The sequence below is a fragment of the Amphiprion ocellaris genome, chromosome 13 (assembly GCF_022539595.1).
Source record: "Amphiprion ocellaris isolate individual 3 ecotype Okinawa chromosome 13, ASM2253959v1, whole genome shotgun sequence".
Classification (NCBI taxonomy): Eukaryota; Metazoa; Chordata; class Actinopteri; family Pomacentridae; genus Amphiprion; species Amphiprion ocellaris.
Genome location: NC_072778.1, coordinates 11521176 through 11543967, shown reverse-complemented (window position 1 = coordinate 11543967; position 22792 = coordinate 11521176). Strand labels below are relative to the sequence as shown.

Sequence of the window (22792 nt, the reverse complement as noted above, 5' to 3'; positions counted from 1 at the left end):
TGGGGTCACTTCGGATCAATAAGACCTGGAACCAGAGCCAGACTCATAACACTGCTGCAGCCTTGGGATGTCACTAAATCATAGTTTGACACATCAGACTTTCTCAGATGGATTTTCTCTAATGATCAGCAGGAGGTGTGTTGAACAGGTGATGACATGCTCAGTGTGTGTGTGTGCTTTATGTGTTCGTGTGCAGCTCTTACCTCAGGGCCAGCACTCAAACAGAGTGGTGCTGTCACTGCTGTAAGCTGACGTGTCACATCTCCAGGGAGCTGCTTCATCACCTGTGACACAGAAAAACTGGCCGAGACGTCTCTGCGGGCTCGCTGCTGTATTGTGCTGCCGTGACACATTATATGGTCTGGTCCTCTGGTGCTCTCTGAGGATGCCCAATGAACACCTGCATGCCCACTCTGGGTGGAGCACAGCTGGTAGTCAAGGAATATCCACTTGTGTCATGCTGCCATGTGCATGGAAGATGTCACTTTACTTTACCTAAGTAGAAAAAGGCAAAATTACAGAAAACTCAATGCAGTGACAATACAATCTAGTGTAATGCCGAAAGTGGAGACATTAAAATTTTAGAATAAAAACTTTATACTTAAATGGAAATTCTTCACTCACTAGCTCATTTTCTATGTTAATTTATCTTCATATAGTTTATGTCGACACACATTTTTGCCTCTGTTTGTCCTATTGGCTATGCTAAAATGAACACAGGTGCTGTATGCATTTAAAATAAAGTAAAATGTGCTCACATTTTGGGGGCTTTTGTTCCATTTTAACTGTAAAATCCATCCATCCATTATGCTATACACCACTTAATCCTCATTGGGGTCATGGGGAGGCTGGAGTCTATCCCAGCTGACTTAGGGCCAAGGAAGGGGACACTCTGGACAGGTCAGCAGTCTATTACAAGGCTACACATAGAGACAAAAAATCACACTCACATTCACAATAAAAGATGGGAGTATGTTCAACCAGCCTGCAGTACACTTCAATGAAATACTTACACACGTGCTTTAGAACAGTTCTGCTTTGAACAACTTGTCAACGTCAGCATGTATGCTGCACTAATGCTACTTTGCTGCTGTTTGACAGGTGCTATGCTAACATTTGCCAGTTTGCGCTTAACACCATTTACTGCATTGTAAATATTTGTAATGTATTTTGTTGTCAGGACAAGCTGGAATTTTTTCCCTGATGAAGTCAAAAGACCACCAAATTTACTGGAAGATAATCATGTGGGAACCATGAATGTCTGCACAAAGATTCTTGTCATTCCTGCAAGTAAATGTTGAGATATTGGAGAAACAGTCAGGTCATCATCCTAGGCAAATCGTTTAATCCTCTGGTGACCATGAATGTCTGAAGAAAGTTTCACAAGACACAATCCAGCAGGACAAATATTTCAGTCTGGAATAAACAGGTGGAAAATTGATTTTGCCTCTAAAAATTATGTAAGGTAATGATGTTCTTTTATGTTTGTCAGCTGTGTAGGTGTAGCTGTTTTGTTTTATTTTTTTAACTGAAAAACCCATTTCAAGTTTGAGGGGAAGAAGTAGCTACATAACAGTAATTAGTCTGAAAATGCAGCAGATGTAAGTTTCCTCACAGTGCAGTCTGTCATCTCATCCCAACAAGGGGAAATGTTCGTTTGTTTGATTAAAGCATATGAAGTCAGGCCATTAAAAGTCTTCTGTCAAAGCTTTGGTGAAAACTGTAAACTGTGATGAATAATTCAAAGGCAACTATCATTTTACTTGAGATTAGCTTGCTAGGTTGCCATGGTAGAAATGCATGTATTATTTACCGGCTTGGAGTCTGACTGTGGGGCAGCTTACAGGCTCTCAGTTGTTTTTAGATCTGCTCCGACAGCGAGGATTATACATGGTAGTAATCCATGGGAAACAAAATAGTGTGTCTGAGCTGCATGTTTACCTCTGAATGAGAAGCCAGGAGCCGCTGTGCAGAGTTGTGGACCATGTAATGTGGCAGAAGGTCTGCAATGGAGGGGACAATGATGACGGCAGGGCAGGAGAAGCCACAGAAGCGGGTGAGGTTCCGCGTGGCTTCAGGGAACAGCGGCCGGGTGCTTAAGGAGATGTTCAAGGATGAGGGGCCTTCAGACTCCCTGGATTCAGACTGCACCAGCAGCTCCGACGCAGAGCGAGCCAGCACCCCTTCTACGACTGGAGACGTACAAGGACACCCGTTTGGATACCTGGGCTCTGAGCTGGATGACAGTGAGAGTGAGCCTGATGACCTGCTCATGTATGCAGGAGCCACCAAGGACTGGATGTTCACCACCAAGAGGGTGAACATACTCAGTAAAAATGGGACTGTGAGAGGGGTCAAGCACAAAGTCAGCGCAGGTCAAGCGCTGTTTGAAAACCTTCCCAGTTCCAACAGTGTAAGTACATCTGACTGGGGCTTTATCTAACAGTTTGAAATGACCTGTTGAGTGAATTCACATTATTGCTTGGATGGTCTCAACACTGGTTCCCATCAGTGTCAAGTCTAGTTACAGGTAGGAGCTACATGCAGGTGTTTGACTGGGATAACAGCACACAATAGAGGACAAGGTCACAGAGCAATTAAAGATTAATGATGCATTTCGTTAAGTGTTTCAGGAGAAACTAATCAGGTTAATGAATTCCCAGCACTTCGCTTTCTAGTATCCCTGCTCGAAGTACTACCTGAGGTAACTCTTGGCCACTTTGCTGATGTAGAGGTGATACAGAAGGTCAAATCTAAGAAACTACTCTGAGTATGATAGTATTAGGTAAAGACGCAGCGTCATTAAACCAGATATAGCTTCTCATCACGCTTAAGTAAGATTATCTTCCCTTTGGGGTGAAGTTTAAATGCTTGTCATGGTGAAGCAGTCAGATCTGATCCCAAATAAATAAAAACATATGAGAATATAATAATACCCAACTGTATAACTGCATTAACTTTTCTTTCACCCTCACAGGTGGAGTTATCTGTTGAGTTTGGGCGGATTGTTATCTACACCACGAGTTTCCGTGTGGTGAGGACAACCTTTGAGCGCTGCGAGCTGGTCAGAAAGATTTTCCAGAACCACCGGGTAAAGTTTGTGGAGAAGAACATTGCCCTGGACAGCGAGTACGGGAAAGAGCTGGAGGAGCGGTGCAAACGTGTGGGAGAACCTCCTTCATTACCCGTCGTGTTCATCGACGGACACTACCTTGGGGTCAGTTCTCACCGCTCACTTTTAATGATACCTGGCATCTAAATGTTGTGCAACTACTCTGTGTTCATTTAAGACTGAGTTTTGACCTTTAACTTGTGTTGCAGGGTGCTGAGAAAATACTTGGCATGAATGAATCAGGAGAGCTGCAAGATCTTCTGACAAAAATCGAGGTTGGTTTTCACAGTGTTTGGGTTGAGAATGGGAATATTTGACGTTTGTCATATTTTCCTGTGAATTCACTGAAATAGACCACTTGGTTTGACTCTGACACTGATGTTAAATCATTCAGGTGTTTCCTCTTGAATTTACTGGAAAATATTGCACTGTGGACGCTTTGTAGCACATATAATATTTAAGCACAAGGTGTAATTATGATAAATGTACAGCTTGTACTTGTCCAAAGTCAATGTGAAGAACACAGTGCAAATTGGAGCAGTCATTGCCCACACTAGTCATGTCATCAATAAAACATGAGCAAACTGCAACGTAAAAAATGCATGCACATCAATAAGCGACCATCAATAATGGAGGGCTTATTATTGATTCTGCTGCTAACACATTTGTTTGAACACAGTGACGCAGAGCACATCGCTCCACAGTATCAACTGAGACTTTATGAACTATTTCTGATTCTCAGTGAGCTAAAGCAACATCAGTTACTGGCCTTTCCTCAGGTTCTGGCTGTAATTTGGAATTCAGACCCCCAAAAAGTCTCCATAAACAAGCACAAAGCACTATGATGACATTTAAGTCATGCATTCCAGTCACTGCAGGCTATTAAAAAGTACGCAGCTCTGAAAGGTCATGCATACACTAATCATCCAGAACTGGCTACCAACATGACTTTTTGTCTATTAATATCTGCAGAGATATGAACCAAAAAACAGGAATTGAAGTTGTGTTTAATTAAATGTTTTGGGAAATATGATTTTCTTTGTAGCTGAGGGTAAGATGTCTGTCCATTAATTATGAAACTAAAGCCTGAAGGTAAATAGCTTATTCTAGCATCAAAACTGTAAACAGAGAGAAAAAGGTCAGCCTGACCCCCTCCAAAGGTAACAAAATCTAAAAACTAACACCTCTAGAGCTCACTAATCACCATGTTACATCACTTAACATGTTTATTTAATCTGTGCATAAATCAAAGTATAAAAAAATGAATGCTGCATTCATACAGAAACCATCCTGTTGGGGGTGTTTACATGAGGCTAATCCTACAGCCAGTCTTGTGCTCAAAAAATGGTTGAATTAAACTAGAGATGTTGTTAGGACCTTGTCCAGGTCAGAAATCTTTAGATTGCCAAGTTACTTCTGAGTAAAATTCACTTTAAATGTGAGACGTGGTGTTCTCTGCAAAGCCAGAAAATGTCGTTCTCTGCTTTGCCACACGAATATACAGAGAGTATAAGCTTGCTAGACCAGTGGTTTTCAGACTGTGTGCCTTGGAAGTGGTCTTATGATGATTTACAGAGCCATAATCATATGTAAAGGTGTGCCTTGTGACATAAATTTTTGTGAGCCGCTGAGCCAGGCCAGCACTGCCAGTTTTCACTGCCAGCTGGAGTCAGATCAGTTTATCTTATAGGGTATTAATACTCTCTAATCAGGGTGTCTGATCCCTTAAATAGTCCAGGATGAGAGATGCAGGTGCAGGTGAGGGAAAAGGGTCCACCCATAAAGTCTGATAACACAATAAACTGAAATAAATAACTAATAATAATCAGAATCTTGTCCAAGTTAAACTTGCCTAACTACAGCAAGGAGAAACTCTTCCTGAACACCCTCTAGTCTCATCTAGATCTTGTTGAGTTCATCCTTTATCTTTATACAAAAGCTTGTATCTGATATTTTCTCCTACCTTAGTGAATTTAACTAGCTACCACAAGTTAACAACAATGACAAAATGTTACTGGTTCAATTTCAATTCAATTTTGTTTATATTTTATTACTGCCATTCAAAAGTTTAGGGTCACCCAGGCAATTTCATGTTTTCCATGAAAACTCACACTATTATTCATGTACTAACATAATTGCACAAGGGTTTTCTAATCATCAATTAGTCTTTCTACACCATTAGCTAACACAATGTAGCATTAGAACACAGGAGTGATGGTTGCTGGAAATGTTCCTCTGTACCTCTATGGAGATATTCCATTAAAAATCAGCCGTTTCCAGCTAGAATAATCATTTACCACATTAACAATGGCTAGACTGTATTTGTGATTCATTTAATGTTATCTTCATTGAAAAAAAACTTTTCTTTCAATAATAAGGACATTTCTAAGTGACCCCAAACTTTTGAACGGTCATGTATATATAGCACAAATTCACAACATATGTCATCTCACAGCAATTTACATAGTAAGGTACAGACCTTGTGAATTTTAAACAGCACAGAACCCAACAACCCAAAGTTGCTTTTGGGTTCCCCATGAGCAAGCAGTCAGGGACGGTGGCAAGGAACGAAAAAAAAACTAAAATAGGGAGGGGAAAAAAAAACCTCTGACAGAAAAAGGCTCAGGGAAAGTGGCCATCTACCTCAACTGGACTGGTGTGCTCATATATAATGTGCTACATAGCATAAATTAGATCGGCTGCTTAAATGGAACACAGGACCAGAAATGTAGGCTGTTCACGTTTTGGATCAACCACATGAACTTATTTTGTAGGGGTTTAATGAATGATTGAAATATAAAACATTCATGGCTATAGTGTTGGATGCCCAGGCCTAACAATGCTACTGTAAATTACTCTAGTGTTATCATCTAATTGGAGGAGTTTGTTAACAAGTGACACTTGATAGTAGCAAACTATACATGTTTCCTTTTTAATTTGACAGAATTGATTTTGTTAATGTTGACGCTGGGTTTTATTTAGATGTAACTGTCGGAGATGATGACTTTGGAGCTATTCCAACAGTTGCGACTCAGACTCAGAACTTAACAATACAACATGAATAGATAGATAGATAGATAGATAGATAGATAGATAGATAGATAGATAGATAGATAGATAGATAGATAGATAGATAGATAGATAGATAGATAGATAGATGCTTTTATTTCAGCTTGAATTTGCCTATAAATGCAACTGCAGCATATGTTGAATAGAATTTCTCACTGCACTCTGCAGAAGAATAATACAGCACATTGCTCACTATAAAAACACAAATAGTCTTTTTACAGCTCAGTTTTTGCACAAATTAAACAAATGAGATCTTAAGGTATGAATGATAAAGTTTCTAAGTACCGGTAGTAGGATTTTTTGTACCTTTGGACAGCGATAGGCATGCATTAGAGTCAGAAGGAATGTACATACTTTGGGTGTTAATGTTTCATATTGGGTATCTTATCTAGAACATTAAAAGAACGATCTATGCATTTTTCAGAGGGTACAGCATCCCCAGACGTGCCAGACCTGCGGGGGCTTCGCCTTCATCCCGTGCCCAACGTGCCATGGCAGCAAGATGTCCGTGTTTCGCAACTGCTTCACGGATTCCTTCAAAGCCCTAAAGTGCACTTCCTGCAATGAGAACGGCCTGCAGCCCTGCGTGAGCTGCAGCCAGTGAGGACATTCAGTGCCTGAACCAACATCCCTACTTCCCCGTTCAGGACCCAACACAGGAACCTGAACTGGACTGCATCCGGGGCGGTGAAACCCAGCACAGCAGGACTCTTCCTCCATGGCCATTGTTGTTGAATTTGTAATAAAATCAGTGAATTTGTGGATTTGGTGTCGTTGATATGGGTGTGTTGAATCTGTGTGTAATTTACGATGTGAATGCGTTGGTGCAAATGTGTTCATTACATCAGGTTTCTCACCTGAGATTACTCATCGAGAGGTTTTTGTCTGTAAACAATCCTGCAAGTCTGTCCGCTGAGGAGTCGTGGACTAGTTTCCCCTTTTGCAAACCTTAGCTTGTTAGTTAATTAGTAAGGAGGCTGTTTCACTGACGATGCTCTCATTACTAATCCCATATCAGACGGAGTTAAGGTGAACACACACTCAGGACAGAGAGTGAAAGCCAAGGATTCAGTTTGCAGCCAGCAGAAGGCAGGAAACTGGACCGTTGTTTACAGCAGAGCACAGAGCACCATTCAAACCTGAGATAATAAATGAACATACAATAGCATGCAAGTGTTCCAGGCACTTTAAATATTTAGATTCTTTCCCATCATGCAGTAACATCAGAGAAGCATCTGAGCAGCCTCAGATTTATTCTACTTCATGACCACAACTCCAAACGTACATCTAGAACTTCAGGAACGAACAAAGACTCCTGCAGCAGATGTTGTTGCCCCACAGAGTCCTGCACACAGGAGTCTGTACCTTGAAGTTAAACCTCGATTATGTGCGAGTGTGCCTCTGAACTGGTGCTGTTTTGAATCCAAAGCATGGTAACATCCATTATTGATGGGTTTTCTGTTTGTTTCATTGTGTATGAAGTTCATAGATAAAAAAATAATTACCTTTAAAACTTTACTTTTAGAGCCTGAAGCTTCTGCACTGTGCTGTTTATATCGGAACAAATCAAAGTCACACACTTAAAGTGAAGTAAATCAAGGGAATCTTTATTAGCATATATACATACAATCATATTACCAACACAATAGTCTATCATGTGTTATCATTACATTTAAATTACAAAGCTACACGTGTGATTATGCTAAAATAAATACCGAGCAAGTCTAGGAACACTTCTGAAGGTGTTTATTCTATTTTCTTAATGATAAAATTACCTGTCAATGATCTTTCTCTAAAACAAATAGACTATTAACACAGCATTTTGTATGACAATGTAAAATACTGGACAGAGACACCAGTCAGTACAAGCTGTAAGAAAAAAAAATCTAGATGATGGTTTTGCACATGTTGTACAATTCAAGCAGGAACGACAAAAATCTTTAATTCACTCGTCTTTAACCCCACGAAAAGCAAATGCATTTCACTTTCTGACTGCATCTGCATGAGCATTCAAAGGCGAGTCACTCCGGAGCCAGCAGTCGAGCCGAGATCTCACGCAAACCCGCGCCGTTTAACGTGCCCTTTTTCACGGATGATGTCATTTGTTGGCCGATTTCCACGGGGTCAGAGAAACGCAGCACAGCTCTCTATGCTGTCATAGCCCTGTACAATGCTGCTTGAACATGATCAGACAAGGCAGCACTGTAAAGAGGCTAAAAGCGTAGAGCAGGGTGATGGAGATGAGGCTCCTCTGCGCCATCACACACCACCTGGATGCTTCCAGACGCTGCTGCACCTGTGATTGAAACAGCAACCAGATCGATCATTTTTGGAGGATGAAAAAAAAAACAGCAAACACAACAAAATCTAATGCTGATGAGGCTCCTGCATTGACAGTGAGAGGTTGCTGCATAGAAACCCTCGCTGGCTTAATTCAATCCCGCACTGAAGAGTGATGGGGGGGTTTGGGGGTTTTGTAACCACGGGCTTGTGGTGATGGAGGGGAGGTTTCAGGAAAATCTGAGACCCCAACTGTGCAGGTTTACTGCGCCCCCATCTGTGGGCTGCTGGAGACGAAAAGACAGTATAGGAGGGGGGAAACAAAATGCACCCATAAAATGACAGAAACGGCTTTATTTTTCAAAAAAAAAAATAAAACCAACCAATTAATGATCGAGAAAGCGGCGGTGTGATGTGCAGGAGAACTGGAGATGTGAGAGGAGATCTCCAGACGCGCTTCGACGCGTTTCTTTTCAAAAATAACGAGCCAAATCTGCCCCGAAGATCTGATTGTTCTTTGTTTTGTTTTTTTTGTTTTGTTTTTAATAAACGTGCACAAGCGAGCCTTTCTTTCTCCGTGGAAAGGGAGACATGGAAAGGAAACAGGATGGGCAGTGGCACTGGCACAATTGACTTGGGAATGGTATGACGAGACATGACACTGATATGCGCGCAACACCCCAAAATGTTAAGACAACATTCAATGGTGTAAAAACCTGCAATGGAGATTTGTCCGCATTGTCTCCGCTCTCCGGGCTCGGCGAAAAAAAATTATTTCAGTCGAGTAGTCTAGCGTGGTCCGGCCGCGATGCTGTGCGTAATGTTTTGAACGGTCGGTCAATGCGCAGACTGGTTGGAAATGACTGTTTTTATTGACGTCAGCATACAGCCTAGTGCCCCCCTCTCTCATCCCCACAACTGCACCATCTAATGGACTTGGGTTTACATTCCAGTCAGCCATCTGAGCTCTAAACAGGAAACAGGCCTCCAAGTCCATGAAAAATTACCTCTTTATCGCTCCATATGCGTAAAGATCTTCAGAGGAGCGTTTTTTCTTCTTCCTCCAGCTGTCTTCACAGTCCAGGGAGAAAAGTGTGGAGCAAACATCTTAATTAGTTCACGAAGCCAAACAATTAAAAAAAAAAGCCTTAAATGCTAATACAACCACACAGTATGCACGAGATGGTTGGGGGGAAAAAAGAGTAAAGCAAAATTATTTAATAAATTATTTCAAATTTATTCCAAGTCCTTCAGCAGTGGCAACGTAGTTACAACCAAAGGGGAAATATTTCACTATTAACACCTTCAAAAATATATATCCACCCTCCCAAGCAAAGATGAAATGGCTGTGGCCCACCTCCTGGAGTGGAACAAAGATGTTGGCAGGCAGGCTGGTGTGTTCCATGCTGCAGCTGTGACTGTACACGAAGCAAGAAACACAGCTGATGTATGTTTTATAGAGATTATTGAGCAGAAACACTGTGCAGGAGACGGTTCACTTGATAATTTAGGCGCACGGACTGTACAGGATGACGTCCTGGATGATTTGTTTTGATTTGAATGATGATTTGATCAGTTTTCAGACCTAGAAAATATGCAGCAGGTCCATTTGTTTTGTCACTATCAAGACCACTTATTTACACATGTTGGGGGGAAAAAATGGGGTACAGAAATCCCTTTCAGTACTTCATCTTTGGATCAATACAATCTGCTGATCGGCTGGAAACCTGGCAAGAAGTGTCTGAATCTTAAACTTTGAGAACACCCGAGTTTGTGGAGAAAAAGGAAGCGAAAGAGAGGAGATGCTTATGTTATTTCGTGGCTTGGAAGACGTTCAGTCTTGTAATCTGTCCAATAAATCATTTAACTTGTTGTCATATGTCACATGTTTTAATACTGTTTTCTAATAGTTTATTTGCATAAACTGATGCTCATTAGATGCTACTGTTTTCAGCATCAGTTTACTCTTTAACTCTATCATACAAATCAATGAAACTCTCAATAAAACCATTTAATTTGCATATTTTTCTGTAACAGCAATAAAATCTATTCATCAAAAAATTCCGTCTTCATTACAGAACCTGCAGCCCTGAGCCATCTTCAGTTTCTCTTTTTTTTTTTACATTAAAAGAAAAACATCTAACATCATCTAGGTTTTAAATAAGTCTGTTTGAATATGTAGCTCTTCGGTTTCCTCTGTGCTAATGAAGGAAACACTATCACTGTGGTTCAAGCATAACATTAAAGTAAAGTACGAGCTGAGTAAATGATACTGGTCCTTGTTCGTGGTTTTGCTTTTGAAACGGACGTGATCTCAACCACATCCAAACACATTTATGGAGGAATGTGAGTTCACGCAAACACACCAGGAGACTAAGCTGTCGGGAGCTGTGTATGAATTTCTTTTCTGAAATTCGAGGAGGCTAATGACAGACAGTCTTTCTCCAGAAACACTCGAATGTGAAAGTGGATCACCGGCAGGCTGAACTCACAGCGTTGCTAACTGGAGTTGAAGCACTGCTCAAACGCTGTCCGTCGTTCTCCTTCTGGACTATTCTACAGTAAGACTTGTGCGGGTTTGTGTGGTGGTGGTGGTGGTCAGAATGGGAAGCAGATTGCAGAGGCAGGCTTGGCCCTCCTTTCATCTTCTTCTACTGCTCTTGGTGGTACAGCAGGATGGTTCCTCAGCGGAGTATTATAGGATCTCCAAGTCTACATGACGGACCTCCGGGTTACGTTGCTATGGAGGCACAAAACAGAGTGAATCCAGCTTGCAATTCTTACAGAATACTTCTATGCAAATCAGCCATATTGTATTATGTGGTGAAGATCAGAGTAAAACAAACCAGACGAGCAAACGGTTTTATGTTTTAGTACCTTGAGTTCTTTCTCTAAGCGGTCCACCTCGGCCCCCAGGGTGTCGATGATGTTCTCCCCGTGTTTCAGCATGAAGTTCTCCAGCTCCTCAGGGGTTTTTACCTGCTGAATGTCCTGCAGAGACACACACACTTAGCTTTGGAAGTAAAGAAGTCAGCAATATAGATGCAAAGTGAATGCAGCAAAAGCCAAACCACATACAGGCTTGCTTCTATTGTGAATACATGATTTCTGATGCTTAAGGTTAAGTAACTAAGTCAGCACAAATCCTATTCAGGTTTTAACACATTTGGTTGGGACTACTCTTACTCTGACTAGACTAAAGTTCAATCTAGAGGCAACAGATTCTATCTTACACTTTTGAAATTACTAGATAATGTGGAGAACACCCACTCTGTCTGACCTATAAACGAGGCATTGTGGTGATCTGGAGACGGCCCGAGCGGAAATCATAAAAATCAATCAAAATTTTCCAGACATAAAGAGGATGTGCATTTGGTACAGACTATAGCAAAAATCCATGATCATTTTAATGTTCGTTTCAGTGTTAAAGAAAAGCAAAAACGATCACTCCCACTAAAATTAGGACTATAATGTCTCACAAAATAATCACATGATAGTTCTGCATATCGTTCAGCTCTGTTCTGTATGCTGAAGATACCAGTATAGAAATTTACATACATGTAAAAGAAATCTGCTTAAAATGCTGCTTATGAGGGATTTTAAAGAGTTGTATACATTACAAATACAACTATAAATATTAGAATTGATTGTAAATGTTGATGCTGGAATGAGTATAAGACATTTCTTAATAAAATGGTGTTTCTTCCAATGAATGTAGCAGGGAACCACTGATTAGCAAAGTAGACAATGAACCCGAGTCTCATTAAAGTAGACTAACTATTAAGCCCCTTTCAGACCTGCACACCTTTCTGTAAATCTGACGGAAACTGTCTGAATGAGCAGTCTGAGCAATTTTCTGTAAGAACTGCTACACTACTCTTGCTATATCACACCTAATAACTTTTCAAAATGGCACAACTCTGACCGACATGCAGTCACATTGACGGATAAAAGTGCAGATCCAATGAGCAACAAGGCCCTGGAGGAACAAGAAGAAAGTCGCCACAGAGATCTCTATCCATTATCTTTTTGGTGGCACTATTGCCACTGTTAGCAACAACACGATACAGTGCTCGGTGAATAGTAAACTTGCTTGCTAATATTAATTCTGAGCTATCCACAGTTAATTAGATGGTTTAATAAGTTTGTTCTTCGGTTAGTTTTACTCTTTTGTTTATGAGCAAATCCTTGATGTGCTGTAGAATCTTGCAAATATTGTGCTCATACCGTGGCTCTCTGTCATCGTAGCGGGTTTGTCTGCATGAAGCCGTGAGGAATATTAATATAAAAGTGACCTTTGCCTCAATGACAGAATGTCGACGCTTTAACAGACCGATGCAGTCAGCAGAGTTACGTATCCCATGTGTGACAAGGGCTGCCATAAAAGACTATGTCAGTGATACTGCATTAAAAGATGACATCCTGAGAGTTGGAATAAAACATGGTGAAGCAGCATTTTGTTATCATGCAGCCGAGACCTGGAATAACCTTCTAGTTGGTGTTAGAAGCTACTCTGTAATGACAGCAAAATAATTTGATCTCAATTCCAGATAATGGTTTGATTTCATGCCTGCACTTTTTATTGCAAATTTTACATGACAAATCATTAAGTTTATCTGAAATTTAAAATCTGTGTCCTTTACTGTTTTTAACATGTTGTACAGCACTTTGCCATGAAGTCCCTTTTCGCACTTTACAGCAGAATACAGGCACATCAGCTTATAGTGTGATAATCCACAGCAAATGCTAATAACTGATATGTAAATTGTGTGATTTTCTGTTATACCAGCATAAACAATGAAAACTAAAACTATAATAGTCCCTTACAGAATGAAATGTCAGTGCTTTGTTTGTCTTTGGCAATAACTTAGGAGCAACAAGCACCAACAACTAAAAGACAGAACAGGCACGTATTATTATTGAAGAAAAAATTAAGAAGGATGATGGCTTTTCTTGACTAAATATGTACAAATATTTAAGTCGAGCAGACTGATCAATTATACTTACATTTAGGATTTGGTCAATGTCTTGTTTTTCCAGATAAGACCGCGTCACGACTCGGCCATCAAAGTCAACTTCAGCCTTGAAGCGCACTTTACTCAGTCCCATATCAGTGGCCTTCACATCATGGATGGCCCTGCTCACAACAAAACAAAGCCGCTCTTTAAATCCACAGGATAGGAAGCGCTAATGAACTTAAGTCAGAGAGCAAAGCATCACAAGTGGACACTACAGGGGAAGTGCTCAATATGTGGCAGTTAGAAGAACCTGGTTACAAAATGAGAATTTAAATTCTTCAAAAAAGGAAGGTTTGCCATTCAGACCTGCATTTTTTACCCTCCTGTTGTCTTCATTTATGGACACCAAAAAGTACTGTTTCAGTGTCTGGAAAAAATCCAAAAATTCAGCAAAAAAATCCAGATTTCTGTAAATTTGAAAAACTTCAGGAAGAAAATTCCAGTAATTCCTTAAAAGTTTCGCTTAAAAGTTTTATTTTACAAAAATCCCCCAAATTTGGCAAGAAAATTCTTGTAAATATTTTTTAAAAAATGAGTACAAATCTTCTAAAAAAATCCTAAAAATATCTAAAGTGATTACATATATATCAGTAAAATGTCTAATATTTTCTTTAACCCTCATGTCATCCTGCGGGTCAAAATTGACCCGGTTTAAAGTTTGAAAATGTGGAAAAAATATAGATTTTAACAGTGAAACTTCTGATGTCCACATTTTCAAAATTTTTCGGTGGAAAAAAAGAAATGTTAAAAATGTTTCTTAAGAACATTCACGTAAAAATTTTTATGTGAATGTTCTTCAAGAAAATATTAGAAGTTTTACTGATATATATGTAATCATTTTAGGTATTTTTAGGATTTTTTGGGAAGACTTTTACTCATTTTTTGAAAATATTTACAACAATTTTCTTGTCAAATTTGGGATTGGAATTTTCTTCCTGAAGGTTTTGCAAATATTCAGAAATTTGGGGAATTTTTTTACTGAAGTTTTGGATTTTTTTCAGACAAGGAAACAATATTTTTTGGTGCCCGTAAATGAGGACAACAGGAGCGTTAAGAACATTCACAAAAAAATCATTTCTTTGTGAGTGTTCTTAAGAAACATTTTTATCATTTCTTTTTTTTCCACCAAAAAATGTTCAAAGATTTCCCAAAAATGTTGAAAATGTGGACATCAGAAGTTTCACTGTGAAAATATATATATTTTTTCCACATTTTCAAACTATAAACGGGTCAATTTTGACCCGTAGGACGACACGAGGGTTAAGTGACTGAGGTATTAAACTGCTCTGTGTACAGCCGGCCATAAGGACAGCTGCATGTCAAGTCCAGTAAATACCATGTGATCTATTTCCAGCCTGAATGTTTTTCCATTAACGTTAGCAGACCTTCAAAAACCATTCTTAGACTGACTCAGACAGACTCTCACTAGGCGATGGGTGGATTTATCTCAGGAGCTGGTTCATGTTTGTGTGTTTGTGTATTTGCTGACCTCACAGCGGGGTCGTTCTCCAGAAACTCTGTGAGCTTCTGCACGCGTTCGGCCTGTATGGAACGTCCCAGCAGGGCCTCCGTGTTCGTGTAGATGAGGAAGGCTGAGACGGCGCCCAGCAACGTGCCCACGCCAAGAGAGCCCAAACTGTCGTAGTACGGGTTACCTGGGACGATCAGCAGACGTTTTATCAAGGGTCAACATTCAAATTACAGATCAGAGTCCAACAGAACAGGAGTGAGTGAGTAATTACACACATCAACAGAAGAATAATAAATCATGGTACAGATAGAGAAGATATTACAAAAAGAACCTATTCACGGCACAGATCAGGACAAACCATACCTGTGAGTGAGGTGAGTCCCATGCAGCCAGCAGCCAGGATGACTCCTAATACAGCAGCAGCATCCTCCAGCAGCACCACGTTAGTACTGGGGTCCCGACTCTGCATTACTGCACACAGAAACGATGCAAGACCACATTTACATCTGGATCTTCAATTCTACTCGTCACCAGTTTGCTAATTACCTACATTTGCAGTGACTTGAATCACCTCGTGTAACTTTACTTCAGAGGCGAGTTTGATCACAGTGTCACTTTTAATAATACTGCTTATGTGCAATCTCCCGCCCCTATTTATTCTATTTTATTGGTTTTTATTTGATCTCATTATCATGTCATTGTACTGTATATATCTGGCCTCTTCTGCAGATGTTGGAATTCTTAATATAGTTTTGTTTCATATGTACATTCGATTTTTTTATTTACTGTCGTTAGTTTAGCTTGTTTTAATGCACCGTTCAGTGGCAGCTACTTATTTCGTCATGCCCCCATGCAAGATGACAATAAAGCTATTCTTCTATTCTATTGTATTCTATTCTACTTCCACTCATCTAAGTCAATAACAAACACTGTCTCATGTTAGCATATATGAGCAAATCTCCTTCCCTGCACCTTCTGGACATTTTATCTGCAGTTTAAAGTAGATACGGGATAAGAAACTGTTGTCTGCCTGCTACCAAATGACTAGCCGTAAATGCATTAATGGCAAAGACTTCTGCTGTACCCACCATATTCATAAAAAGACAGTCCATGCTGATGGGCGCTCTTCTTTATCTCATTGATGGCAACTAGTAACGTGGCTGTGAAAGAAAAACAAAAAGAGGTGTTGAGTATAAACCGCAGAATCACAGTTAAAACATCATTATTAGTTTATTATTATTATAACTCACCTCCTTCAGATACCAGAGAGCCTGCTAAAATACAGTAAGCCTGTAACAGAGAAACATGACGTGTAAAACTTTATTTCCTTGATATATTTTGAATTTCAAATGATAGTAAACACAGATACACACCCACAACAAAGATTCAATCGGCTGCGGGTGAAGCAATCCCATAATGCCATGGTACCAAGAGAGGCCCGCTCCCATCATAAAAATGCCCACCCCGCTGATGAGAGAGGCAATGTAGCGCATGTTGGAAAAGCCGTACCTGAAAAATACAAAAGCGTTCCATTGCAGTCAACATTCAAGCCACGAATATTTAGTTAATGATACAAACTCGCTCACGTTGGACCTGACAAAGGACTAAAAGTTGCCTGACAAAAGTTGTGCGGACATTTTCCAAAAATGATCTCCATTATGTATGTATTTTGAGGCACAATATCGGCTCTAAATCTGTCAAAAGTTGAGCTTTTGTCAGTACTGTTGTTAATATTCTGTGAGAGAATCCAGTGCTTGTAAGCCTGTAAAGACATACTGGGACATTTCCTACACATAGACAGGTATAATTTCTACAAATTTCTGGTGCTGTTATGACTCCTTCAAGGACAACTCAACTTCCTCTCACCGTCTTTTAAGAGGCATAGTAAGGTGTGGTGCTTACGGGTGCACAGCGTCGGGGTTGCGGACCGACTGGCTGATTCCCAGAGCGAGCAGAGCCTGGTTGCAGGTGTCGGCCAGAGAGTGGATGGCTTCAGAGAACATGCTAGCTGATCCAGTGTAGACCCAAGCCAGGAGCTTAAAGAAGAAATTCAACCCATTGCTAAGGAAAAAGGAACATGAGTGAATGAAAAGTTCTTGTAAATAGCTAACAATAGTTATGACTATAGTGGTTTACAGATTTATCAGCTGCACAGTTACCTGACAATGGAACAAACGTGGAAATTCCTCTCATTTTCTACTCTCATGCTTCTGAATCACAGCTTTTACACCTGGGCTGGACCTCTCGTGCAATGAGTCCTCCACTTATTAAGTCCTTGTGCATCCTCCGTGCACTCCATGTGACTGCACATGGCCTCTAACACAATCATCCTAATCCAATAGGCCACAGGACTGCATGTGATACAGAGCTACTGTGCAGTTCTCATTAAAAGTTGCATTTTTTTTTCCTGGAATCACAGGGTCAAGCTCTACTGTGCAGGGTATTTATTTAAAATCATCAAAACCCCGATGGGAGCAGGTCTATTGTCGCATCTGTTCTGGACTTTTGCAACAAAGTTTACCCACACCAGACTGTTGTTCAGCTTCACTACCAGGTTACGCTCTTATCCAGCATATTGTGTGTAACAACCCTGCTGAGAACAGACCCGTAGCTCCTCTGTCTAATCTAATACCTCCCACTGTGCGTGCCGCAGCTCAGTAAAGTCACCGAGTCCAAAAAGACGTCACAGCAAAACAAAGCAAGCATTTGGAAACAAGGGAGAGAGCATGAAGACTTACATGCAAATAGCAACCATGACCACCTTCCCCGGCCCTTGGAGAAATGTTGTCCTCTTGCCTGATCGTGGCTTTATGAAAAATAGAAAAGATAAGGATAATACACATGGAGTCTTTATCAGCAGATAAAAAATAAAGAAGAGACTTTTTTCCCTGTTTGTCAGTTCAGTGGACCTCATACTGTTTACGCTGCTGATAAAATAAACACATTGAGAGGAAGTTTAGACGTAATAAATATGTTGTAAACTTTCTGCCTTGCTGTCAGTAATGAACTTATACAATTGACGTTATTGAAAGAGGCGGGGGGGGGGGGGGGGGGGCACTCTGCAAACAGAAGCCAGCAGAGTATAGAATATACCATGACATACCAGACAAGTGCAGAGCTGTACAGTGGCTGAAATAACATCAGCATCATACAGTAAAGAGAGGGGACTGCATTGTCATATATAGATGCAGTGACCTCTGTAATGGGAACAAAGGTCACACAAACACCACCTCGTGCTATGAGGGGAACTTGGGCACAGTGGCAGGAATGTCACCTTCCTTTTTTTTTTCTCCATATTTGAAACATGATGTGGAGAGTTGGTCGTATTTTCCAAGAAAATGACAGCAAACAAAATCAAAGTGCTCACCTTAGTGTTTCCCCAAAAGTCTTTGTATTCCTTCAACAGCTGCTGATTCCGAAAAATATCTAGAGATCAGCAGACGAGAGACGCAATTAAAACATTATCTTACCCATTCAGAAACCAAAAAAAAACAACAACAATGAAACAAACCTAAGTTATGTAAATATGTTACACAAATATTCACAAAATTGCTGTTAAAATGTAGCTTTTGCTCAGTTCTAGCATTAAAGAAAGCGTTACTTTTGGTTTTTGGCTTTCTGTATGAGAGTTAGAAGACTTTCTGTTAATTACGCATGAAGCTACAGCTAGCACATGGTTAGCTTACATAGTGTCTCCTGGCTAAAGCATGACTGGTCTGCATAATGTAAAGGAAATTAATCAGAAATCTATGCATTTACTGTCATTTCTGACAATTCCATAAACAAAAATGTGTATTATACTTAAAAGGAAACCCACATTAACAAAAAGGGCATTCATCTCACAGAAAAAAATTGATCTCTGCTGGAAAAACCCAGTCTTTGTGCAAAGGCGAGCAAACTGGCCGCGAACTGCAGCTTCACTTTTAGAAGAAAACAGTATCAATTTTCTAATTTTCTTCACCATTAGAATAAAAAAAAAAGAAACAACTTAAGACTAAACCTGAAGTACTGTTACATGTTCACAAACATGCACAAGCAGTCAAAGAAAGATAAAAACCTACTCTCTTGGTATTCTCTCTCCACCTCTTTCCTGAGTTTTCTCTCTCGGGCTAGAGCTTCGTGGCTTCCCCATACATCTAGTGCTCTACGGATCACAGAGAGAAATAGGTGGATTAACAAATGCTACGAGACGATAACGCTGAAAACTGGTTTGATTGGAGGACATATAGCATTGTATTCTTCAGGTGTTTTAACTCTCGTTTTGTCCTGCAGGTCAAAATTGACCTGGTTTAAAGTTTGAAAAGGTGGAAAAAATATATATATATTGACAGTGAAACTTCTGATGTCCACATTTTCGGTAAAAAAGAAATGGTAAAAATGTTTCTTAAGAACATTCACAAAAAAATCAACCAAAATCCAGCGAATTTCGCTGGATTTTGGTTTTTATGTGAATGCTCTTAAAGAAAATATTAGAAGTTTTACGGATATATATGCAATCACTTATTTTTAGGATTTTTTTGGAAGATTTTTACTAATTTTTTGAAAATATTTACAAGAATTTTCTTGCCAAATTTGGGGGCTTTTTTTTTTTTTTTTTTTTTTAATAAATAAAACTTTTCAGGGAAATTTTTAAGGAATTATAGGAATTTTCTTCCTGAAGGTTTTTCAAATTTTCAGAAGTTTGGGTAATTTTTTTGCTGAATTTTTTTCAGACAAAGAAACAATATTCTTTGGTGCCCGTAAATGAGGACAACAGGAGGGTTAAGATGTGAAGCAGAGGGGTTGAACACTAACTTGGCCTCCACGTCTGACCGCAAAAACACAGTGAAAGCCTCTGTGTCGTCGTGTGGGCTGCGCCTCCTGATCTTCCGCAGTTGTTCTAAATCACTGTGAACACACGAGGGAAGAGGGGGAGATTTAGATTAAACCTGTGTTGGTGGGCAGTCATGTTTTAACTAATCACGAAAGCATGGTTACTTATTAACCCAAAGGAATTTGTGCCATGGTTGTAGTCTGCTAGCATCTCTGTGAACAGATGGATGGCACTAATTCTGCTTAGCATTGATAATACACAGCTTTGTGTTGCTGTAGATATTAAATTGATTTACTGAATATAAATCAGCTAAAGTAGGGAACAGGAGTTACCTTGGTTTGAGGCAGAACTCATTCATGGCTCTGACTGCAGTGATAAAGTTGTTCTGAGTGTATTTGGCTCCATATTCCCTTTTCTTCAGGACAGCCCGAACTGACAACAGAGAGAAATTATTCTTCTTATTCAAGCCACCAAAGCCCATTTTGTATTATCAAAAACAAAGAAGTTTGTCTTATTTAATATCTTTTTAACGTGGAGGAAAGACAAACATTGCTCATTACCTTTTACTTGAATCGTCTCAGCTTTAGTCAGGCCCTGAGGTGTCGAACCTACCAAAGCAAAAATTTCAACTTGATCAAAGATGCTTCCTAAAGTCAAATCCTTCTGTTTCCTAAAAATATACTGAACAGAAATGTAAATGCAGCATGTAATATTTTCCTAAATAATGTGCATTCTTTTTAATATAGAGGAATAAGCATGACTTGTTCTGGCGTGCAGCATCTCTACAGGAGAATGGACGTCATGAATCCACCAAGTACGCACTGTAGACCGGAAATCACAAAGTCAGGAACAAGTGCGTCCACTATTTGTATCTTGCAGAGCCACACATGAGATTATAGATGCTTGTGGAATGTTGTCCTACTCCTCCTGAAGGCTTGTTTCTGGACATCCAGAGCATCATGTGGCATACAGTCTGTTGTACCATGAGTCTGAAACATGTTCTTAGACAAATGGTGACGTTGTGAACATTCAAGTGCCTTGACTACACCCCTGACTGACATACCGGCATCCGGCACACCAAATAGCCATCATTGTCCTTTAAAGCCACGCCTCACTAGGGTGTGGATTACCTCAATGAAAAACTACCAGTCACCAGTTGTGCAATTTAGAAACTTTTTATGCAAAATTGGCCGAATTGGACCATTTCTAACAATAAAAAATTTGATATTTAAGTTTGTGAGTCAGAAAAAGGACTGAACAATTAATTGCAATTTCTCAAAATCGCACTATGGTCAAGTGAAATACCCAAATTGTAGAAGCTGCCATTTTCGATGAAGGTGTGTCACAGCACACCGCTATAAATAAAACATGGTGGAGCTACAGATAGTCCCTAGCCTACAAATCCTATCCTCCACATATGAAGGAACTTGCTTGTATCACACAGCTTGGACCAAAAAAAGCCACATTTTGAAATTGATTCAGTAGAAAAGAAATAGAAAATTTACCTAGATTTATCAACATATTGCTATGTCTGTAATTTGGTTTTTGCATATTGTTCACAGCCCTAGTTAGACAAGACGTCCATTTGCATGCTGTATTTACATTTTTGTTCAGTATACTGACTCAACAGAAGTGTTTTCTGTGGCTTCTGTTAACAAATGGGGAAATAGGAAATATTACCGCACACATGACAACTCCACAACATTAAAGTTTATTACCTGATGAAGCTGAGGTGGCTTTTGTAGCACCAGACATGATTTTTTCTGCAGTGGGAGCATCATTTGATGGTGATTTTGGAGGACCATCTTTGCTGCTGCCAGAGGTAGAGTAGTACTGGACTTTGCTCAGCCCCAGAGAAGCTACACGGCAGTCTGGAAGGCTGAACCATAAGCTATGTACACCTCCGCTCTGCCAACCTGTGCAACACAATGTGTGATGTTAGTTTGCGTCGTTCCACGCTAACCAGGATGTGTAACAGCTGGAGATAAGGTCTGCTCACCGTAGCAGAGCTGGGGGACCCTCGGGGACCGATGTGACAGTGGCGCCCTGTGCTGCAAGGAGACCCTGCAGAAGACATGCCATGGTCTGTGGGCCAGGCTGGGGAACATCCTCGCTGTAGCAGGGCTTGGTACTGAAGTGCAGGAACTCGCTGTGCAGAGTCACAGACAGCCCGGTCACTGCTATGTTAGCAGTCCGCTTACCAACTTAACCCAGAGACAGATTAACGCCAAGACATCGCCTCTCAAGTTCACAATGTCATCAAGCAGCGACTTTAGCTCGGCTACAGACAAACTCACATGTTTAACACAGATGACATTAGTGTCAACCTGAACCGTTTATCACCGGACTGACTAACTACCGCCTTCGCCGACCGGCTAACTACCGCTGACTGAACTACGGCTCCACTAAGCCCGGCGGCTGCGGAGCTACACACTGAGCTAACTTAGCTAGCTAGCACCGTAAGCTAGCGTCGTTAGCCTCCGTACGTAACAAGTGCCGTATAACATTTTAATCTACTCAAAAACAACTGCAACTGACAAGGAAGTACGCTTATATAAGGGTATTCAGAAACGCCAATACCTTTCTATGGTGAGGTTTGTTCTGCATAATCTGTATCCATTTTGAGAATCTATGGCCAGACTGATGCTAACGCCACTATGGACGTACAGCGCTACAAACACACACACGTGACCTGTGACAGCGGAGTGACGTCTAATATTATCGCGAGAGCTTGTGTTGTTCAAACTTTTTCAACACATATCGCGATATTTTGTAAACCGCTGTGCTAACAAGGTCACTCTAAGTTCCTAGTTGTTGCCCCAGGCTTCTTAATATTGGTGCTAACATCTGGCTATAGCAAATACAGCAGAGAAAAGTTATTCAGCTGCGAAGTGTATGAATAATAAGATGAAAATATTGTGAAATGATTTTTAAAGATATTTTATTATCAGTTTTCAACATTACACTAACGTGGAGAAAATTTTATTTATTTATTTATTTTTTAACTACAACAGCAAAAAGGCCCAAAC

General features: G+C 40.2%; 2 protein-coding genes across 3 annotated transcripts; one reads left to right on the top strand and one right to left on the bottom strand.

Annotated features, from left to right (window-relative positions):
* Positions 1–1008: 1008 nt before the first annotated feature.
* grxcr1a (glutaredoxin and cysteine rich domain containing 1 a) lies at positions 1009–6943 on the top strand. Its single transcript, XM_023292282.3, has 4 exons — positions 1009–2413; positions 2978–3217; positions 3322–3387; positions 6606–6943. Exons 1-4 carry the CDS (start codon positions 2009–2011, stop codon positions 6783–6785), a joined length of 891 nt encoding a protein of 296 aa, XP_023148050.1. The 5' UTR covers positions 1009–2008; the 3' UTR covers positions 6786–6943.
* An 824-nt stretch (positions 6944–7767) lies between these two features.
* Positions 7768–22474, bottom strand: slc30a9 (solute carrier family 30 member 9). 2 transcript variants are annotated; one of them, XR_008603810.1, is made up of 19 exons: positions 22344–22474; positions 21763–21912; positions 21482–21679; positions 20324–20371; positions 20096–20195; positions 19745–19837; positions 19012–19094; positions 18318–18376; positions 17689–17756; positions 16853–17011; positions 16324–16459; positions 16201–16240; positions 16039–16110; positions 15314–15421; positions 14969–15134; positions 13469–13598; positions 11339–11452; positions 9178–11201; positions 7768–8477 (listed from the first exon to the last, which is right to left on the bottom strand). XR_008603810.1 is itself a non-coding variant. In XM_023292280.3 (18 exons), exons 2-18 carry the CDS (start codon positions 21869–21871, stop codon positions 11157–11159), a joined length of 1728 nt encoding a protein of 575 aa, XP_023148048.1. In that variant the 5' UTR covers positions 21872–21912; positions 22344–22474; the 3' UTR covers positions 7768–11156. The 2 variants fall into 2 exon arrangements, 1 of the variants encoding a protein (XP_023148048.1); XM_023292280.3 differs by having other exon boundaries at positions 7768–11201.
* Between the last annotated feature and the right edge of the window lie 318 nt (positions 22475–22792).

Coding starts and splice junctions, on each gene's coding strand:
- grxcr1a (XM_023292282.3), top strand. CDS start 2,009: ATGGAGGGGACAATGATGACGGCAGGGCAGGAGAAGCCACAGAAGCGG. Junction 2,414..2,977: donor ACCTTCCCAGTTCCAACAGT/GTAAGTACATCT, acceptor TCACCCTCACAG/GTGGAGTTATCTGTTGAGTT. Junction 3,388..6,605: donor ATCTTCTGACAAAAATCGAG/GTTGGTTTTCAC, acceptor TGCATTTTTCAG/AGGGTACAGCATCCCCAGAC.
- slc30a9 (XM_023292280.3), bottom strand. CDS start 21,871: ATGTTCCCCAGCCTGGCCCACAGACCATGGCATGTCTTCTGCAGGGTC. Junction 19,095..19,744: donor CGGTCAGACGTGGAGGCCAA/GTTAGTGTTCAA, acceptor TGTGATCCGTAG/AGCACTAGATGTATGGGGAA. Junction 15,135..15,313: donor GGGACTCACCTCACTCACAG/GTATGGTTTGTC, acceptor TGATCGTCCCAG/GTAACCCGTACTACGACAGT.